The 6,665-nt window shown below is 42.5% G+C and overlaps 1 protein-coding gene across 2 annotated transcripts; it reads right to left on the minus strand.

Annotated features, from left to right (window-relative positions):
* Positions 1-1,297: 1,297 nt before the first annotated feature.
* Positions 1,298-4,858, minus strand: foxq2 (forkhead box Q2). 2 transcript variants are annotated; one of them, XM_089001141.1, is made up of 3 exons: positions 4,682-4,858; positions 4,172-4,604; positions 1,298-2,953 (listed from the first exon to the last, which is right to left on the minus strand). In XM_089001141.1, exons 2-3 carry the CDS (start codon positions 4,586-4,588, stop codon positions 2,582-2,584), a joined length of 789 nt encoding a protein of 262 aa, XP_088857267.1. In that variant the 5' UTR covers positions 4,589-4,604; positions 4,682-4,858; the 3' UTR covers positions 1,298-2,581. The 2 variants fall into 2 exon arrangements, with proteins under 2 accessions (XP_088857267.1, XP_088857266.1); XM_089001140.1 differs by having other exon boundaries at positions 4,172-4,858.
* Between the last annotated feature and the right edge of the window lie 1,807 nt (positions 4,859-6,665).

Raw genomic sequence — 6,665 nt, forward strand, 5'->3', positions numbered from 1 at the left:
ATTTTTTTCTAATGAACATCATGCATCACTGTGATCATAACGCGTTCTTCTCTTCCCTTTCCAATTCTGTCACGTGTACCATTTGTTCTCCTGTGATCTAATTTCACACCAAATATTGCCTTATTGGAATATTCGATCATTTGTCTGGACTAACAAAGTTGACAAAAGTCAATCCGTAACCTTTAATCCTCCGTAGGCGGCGTGGATGTAAATGCCAATCATCAACCGGTCATAGAGGAATTTCACTATTGATGGGTTAAAACAAAGACATTAGATAGGCATCAGTATTGCAAAAGATTAATTAGCAGTGAAATATGTTTGCAAAACTATTTGCAAAGCTATTTAGATGTCATCAAAGTTGCCATGTATTGTCTGAGTTTGAAAACTTGATAAGAGAGTCCAGGAAAGGAAAGTTTTCTCTTCCAACTGTAAATAAAACTAGTATCTCAGAACCGAAAAGAATTTAACCTATTTTCTTTTTCCAGTAAAATACAGCCAAAATTTAAACTGCTTATACTGTGACCTTTGACACAGATTATGAACTATTGTCACAATAACCAATCACAATTGTTGTGCCTTTCCTTACTGGAGATACTGTCGCCATCTTGTTTTCTCATCATGTTCCAATTCCCCAATTAATTAGCAACCTCCCCTCTCTTCATCCTTCCCTTTTTCCTCAACCCCCCGGGGGCCTCCTCCCCTCTTTCTTCAGCAGTGGTAGCGGATTACGGTGTGTGATAATCTTCCTATTTCTTGAAACTGCTTGGGATTGTCCAGATTATCCGGACTCATACACTCAGGGGTCGGCTTTGGAAAGACCACCCCTCCCGGTCCCAGCCGCCGATTTGGGTCTCTTATGCAGCAGGAGATTTTGCATCCCGACAGCTTTTGACTAATTAGCATGTGACGACGGGTGGTGGCGTTAGCATCGGGCTCACTTTTCGTACCATCCGAACAGATACGCACACGCCCAAGCACATGCACATGCACATGCGCACACACACACACACACACACACACACACACACACACAGTCATATCATGTAAGTATTTATTGTGATATAATATGTGATATACTGTATAACCGAACAGTTTATGTTTTATTAAAAAAAATACAGCTAAGTGTAATTGTTACCTGTGATCATTGACAAAACATCATACAGTATACTGCGAATGTTTTATTTCTGGGTCTCTTTTTTTATTGGTTACTGAGCTGCAACAGAAGATGAGAACCACACAAAATTGAAAATAAAATAACATGCAAATGAAGAAAAAATAGTAATGTGAGAAATAGGCTGTTTCCTTCATGAATGGATTGAATTTATTTGGAAGACATCTTGTCATTGCCCATCAAAATCTTGGGCGTGGTACAAAAGACTTGCTCATTTAACCAACGACAAAAAAGTCACTGGGTGTTCATTAAGTCTAGACTCGCCACTCATGCATAGCCTACCATCTCCCGATGAAAATCGTTCAACATTGACAAGAGCAAAATGACGTGTGGCCCATCTTACATGAAAATTAAATCTTAAAGGACAAGCGACGTCACTTTTTTGTTTCTTAACTGACATCAGAAAAACGTTTTATAGCATCTAAAATACCCAAAACACGCAGTATGATATTTTTATTCAAATGCAAAACACCAATAAAAATGACTTAAAGTTTCCAAAATCTGCAAAAAAATGTGAGCTGCGAATTGGGCATTTTCAGAAAGTGCCGCCCCCAGTTCGTGACGTCACGCCAAGACGTCTTTCATTGCTGCAGAATCAAAACAATGGCTTCAGATTCGGAGAATATGCTTTCTTGTTACACATCCAGTTATAAATACGATTCAAATAGTTCTGAAGAGGAAAGCATACATGTTTGCAATCGATTAAAGAATTTATTCCGTGCCATTATGAGGCAACATTGACGGGAGATATCTCAATGAAAAAGAGGCACAAAATGGCGACCTCCTGTGGCCACCTCCGTTTCCACAGGCTGATAAATTCCTTATATGGAGCTTGGACGCCCTCTTCTGGCGGCTTTTGTGTGCAACACAAGGTCCCCAGACCAAAAAAGTACAGCAAAATACATTGACGTGATGGAAGGACCTACAATGCGTCTTTTTTTCGGTCAGGGGCGTTCCTTTAGTGATGTCACGTACGGACTCGTCACCAACTCAAAAACAAGACTTCCTGAATATTCAGCGCGAGTCTTAAAACTTAAAATATAGCTATATGCGGTGGAATCTTATTAAAATACGCTCAGTAGAAGTCATTTGAAGCCATTTTACAAATTATGGACACAACAATACAATACAATAGATATTGCTTTATATAGCGCTTTGTTACAGAACAAAGCCCTTAACATGGACAGCTAACATAAACAGGAAATAAAGCAGTCACAAAAATGAGGACTAACATGAGTACTTTTCGATCACTTTGAGAAATGCGTTTTTCGTTTAACTCTTTTAGTCCTACATCCAAATTAACTTTCCATGCACAGATATCAGAGTCCACATAAACACACCTTAGCCTAAAATTCCAGGGAATCAATATGAAATTGATCTTAATCCCATTAAATTGTAGTGACTAAAATTTCAACCTGTAGGTCCCGAGACATGCAGACCAGGGTGAAAGGCTGTCACTTGTCCACTTGACCAAGGCCAGTAGAGTCTGGTGGCCACGCAGGATAAAGGGAGGGAGTGCACCTGTGGGCAGCACCAGCAGGGCGCCCTCTGGTGGTGGGTTCCTTGGTACGGCAAGCCGAGGGACGAGAGGAGAAGCTGCCCGGCCGCCCTGCGGACCCTCCGTCGTGTCCTCCGGCAATGGTAGTCCCCGTTGGAAAAGTTCTCGTAGTTTGATGGGTGGATGGCCCAGAAGTGGCCTTTGCCGTTTTCGCTACGTCCAACTTTGATGAAGCAGTCGTTCAGGGACAGGTTATGGCGTACGCTGTTTCTCCAGTTTTTATCCTGCGTGCGCACAAGAGTTGCCAAAAGGGGTGTCACTAATACGAAAGAGTGGGGCATAAACGGGTGTTAAATTGATCTCCTTCGAGATGTCACCTTGCCTCGTTCTTGGCAAAGTTCGCGTGAGGATGGTGTGTCAACAACGAGTATGATCTCGACAAGACACGACACCCGGCGTTACTTTTTTAGCACGTCAAAGCAGCCAATCAAGCATAATCCAATAGAACCACCTCCAATCTGCCATACCACCCCGTGCACCTGCTAAAGGTTTGCAACCTAGCAACCAGATTACGTTATTTGCTAGTTTGCCAACAATGGGATTGCGCCTAATTGTCTCACCGTGCACTCGGACAACATACCTGTGCCAAGTAGGTTGCTCTGTTCGCAAAATTGCTTTAAGAGCCCTTTGCGATTCTTTTGTCATTTCAGGCGTGTTGCAGGAACCGGTTGTTGATTGTTTACAGCTTTATATATTATTTGTCCACAGGCAATGGGAAGAAAAGAATAAATAAACAAATAAACAAGCAAAAGAAATAAAATAAAATAAATTCACTCATTCACTGCCAGCCGTGACAAAAAAAAGTATCGACTCCTGTGCCAGGCTTTCCGTCATTGTCAATTGAATTCCAGGACCGACAGAATACTGAGTTTCAGGACAACATAAACATAAGCATTGGAAACCCGAGACTCCCTTCTTTCATAAAAATGAGTTAAATCCTAAATTATATGGGTCTGAAGTTATATGAGCTTGAAATGAGGGCAGCTGTCCAAAATACAATGCAATACAAACATATTGGTTTATATAGCACTTTAACAACAGCTGAAGCTGGAACAAAGCGCTAACATGGAAAAAATGGAAATGCTGCCCCCTTGTGGAAAAGAAAAGCCATTGCCAGAGGCCATGCCCACCGCTCTATCGGCACCCAAGCATGAAAAAAACAAAACCAGAACAAAGTAAAGCAAGCAAACAAGATAAATAAATAAACAAATAAATAAACAAATAAATAAATAAAACAATGAAATGGTCTTCCACTAGGTGGCAGTAAGTATCATTAAGCCACTGGCATTCATACCAATGAATAAGCCATTTCACACCAAGTACAGAGACCATATCATCATTTTGTAATAATATTTTTTGTCATAAGAACCTTTCAGAGGACGCTGAGATTTGTCACGTCTAAAATGCGCTGAATAAAGGTTGGGATCGAGAATGGCTGATACCTTGCTCTTGAAGTAAGGGTAGTGGTCCATGATCCACTGGTAGATGTCACACAGCAGCAGCTTCTTCTGCTTCGACGTCAGGATGGCTTTTGAGATGAGCGCGATGTACGACTGGTTGGGTTTTTCGTCAGACGTGGCGATAGTGGTAGTGGTCACCTCCCCCTCCTCTCGTTGCTCTCCATCCCCCTCTTCTCCTTTGATGTCTCTTTCTCTGGTCTCTGCTGACCTCTCCTGCATGGTGACCACCTCTTTGGGTTCATGACGATGGAGCAACGTCCGTTCAGACGTCGGTTCTCTCGTGGAATCTTTGGTTCCCTTATTGAACAGCAGGTAGTCGATGGTGAATCTCAAACCGAGTCGCTCTCGGTTGCTCCTGTCTTCCGTCGTCATCTCCGGTGTTAAATAATTTGCACTCATCACTGACAAATTGGATCTTTGAGATGATATGCGAAAAATTATTTTCAGTCTTTGGAAAAAGTTGGGCTTTTACAGCATGGCCCGATATCACACCCCTGGTAGCTCTCGTCCGAGTCCTTGCGTTGACAAGATCACAGATAAAGATGAGCCTCTCAACTGTCGTTAAAGTTGATGCGCTCATCGGCGACACGATCTCTACGGTTGGAAATGACGTCAGTCGGTCAGGTTACACTTGGCAACTTTTTCGAAACACCGAATTTTCCCAAAGCGTCGTCACCACTTCGGCTAGCCCGACTTTCCTCTCCTCCTAAATCAAAGTTGGGCTTCACACTATTTATATGACGGCAAATTGATCCCTCACAGAAAGGGGCAAAGGAAGCACAGGGGAGGTCGAGGTAGGGGGTCTCAATTTAGGCGGATTATTTTTATTAACCTAAGCAAATCTGTGTAATTACGGGAGATTAAACACTCAGGACTGCGAGAGACACGGAGCACATGGGATGCATGTTGTAGAGTCAAAGGCCCTTTAGATGCCACTGTTATCCTGTTAAAGTTGTTTTGTCCAGTTGGGGAGGCTGTCCGAAGACTTACTGCAATTACAATGGAGCAGTAATTAAACTTTTTTCCATCATGAATGTGACAAACTAGCAAATGACCTCCTAGCCTAAAAAAAGCGTGTAACAGAAAAACTGGACCAAATGGCTTTGAAATGACTCTCTCCAGCAGGAACAACTGATGTAGAAAATGTGCCATGTTTATTTATTCTCATCTCATCTCATTTTCCGTACCGCTTATTCCTTATTAGGGTTGCGGGGGTTGCTGGAGCCTATCTCAGCTGTCTTCGGGCACGAGGCGGGGGACACCCTGAATTGGTTGCCAGCCAATTGCAGGGCACACAAAGACATACAACAGTCACTCTCACACTCACACCTAGGGACAATTTGGAGTGGTCAATCTGCCTGTCCTGCATGTTTTTGGAGTGTGGGAGGAAACCGGAGGACCCGGAGAAAACCCACGCGGGTCCGGGGAGAACATGCAAACTCCACACAGGGAGGCCAGACCGGGACGTGAACCGGCGACCTCTGCACTGTGAAGCCGGTGTGCTAACCACTCGACTAGCAGGCCGCCCTGTTTATTTATTTTATTTATTTTTGTATTTATATATTTATTTATTCAACAGATGAAGAAAAAGGCAAAATACATCACACAAGGTATTATGTTCTTTTATTGGCAAGCACCAAGCGCCTATGCAGGGCGGTCCTGTATGGAGCCTGCATGTTCTCCTCGGTCCTGCGTGGGTTTTCTCCAGGTCCTCCGGTTTTCTCCCACACTCCAAAAACATGCATGGCAGGCAGATTGACTACTCCAAATTGTCCACTCCAAATTGTCCCTAGGTGTGAGTGTGAGAGTGACTGTTGTACATCTTTGTGTGCTCTGCGATTGGCTGGCAACCAATTCAGGGTGTCCCCTGCCTCGTGCCCAAAGACAGCTGAGATAGCCTCCAGCATCCCCCGCGACCCTCATGAGGAATAAGCGGTACGGAAGGTGGATGGATGGATGGATGGATAATTCTCTATGCATGTCACAAAGAGCAAGATAATCTTTATAACATATCCAAAATGTGTAAAAAAGCTGTAATTTCTGCACTCTGAACATTTTCATATTATGGATCGTAGATGAAATCCCTGAATTCACAGTAATTGTATATTTATATATATTCCAAACAGGTGTTTTTTTTTTTTCAAACATTCTTAAACTTTCGTTTTTGCTGTCATAATTAGTGGAATGTGTTGCGGCCATAAAAGGTAACACATACCTGAAAAGCAATAACATTTATCAGTTTGAATATTACATTTCATGTTGTCATGTATTCAAATGTATAGGTAGTACATTATTTTGCATTGTTTTACATTGATATGAACGCTGCCACGTGTGGCTGCCGCTGCTCACCAGCAGAAAAATTATCCTGACTGTGGAGTGTCCTTGAGTTTTTAAAGGCGCTTATAAATGAAATATATTATATGTTTAGCATATCAAAACTGCATTGGAATTGGGTATGCCTATTTTCTGCAAGACC

Source organism: Hippocampus bargibanti, linkage group LG07, assembly GCF_051943395.1.
Source record: "Hippocampus bargibanti isolate YZ-2025 linkage group LG07, ASM5194339v1, whole genome shotgun sequence".
Taxonomy (NCBI): domain Eukaryota; kingdom Metazoa; phylum Chordata; class Actinopteri; order Syngnathiformes; family Syngnathidae; genus Hippocampus; species Hippocampus bargibanti.

What these genes read in the sequence shown, in the direction of transcription:
- foxq2 (XM_089001141.1), bottom strand. Translation starts at nt 4,588, where the DNA reads ATGAGTGCAAATTATTTAACACCGGAGATGACGACGGAAGACAGGAGC. An exon ending in ACCCTTACTTCAAGAGCAAG is followed by an intron (nt 2,954 to 4,171) that starts GTATCAGCCATT and finishes GTGCGCACGCAG; the next exon opens with GATAAAAACTGGAGAAACAG.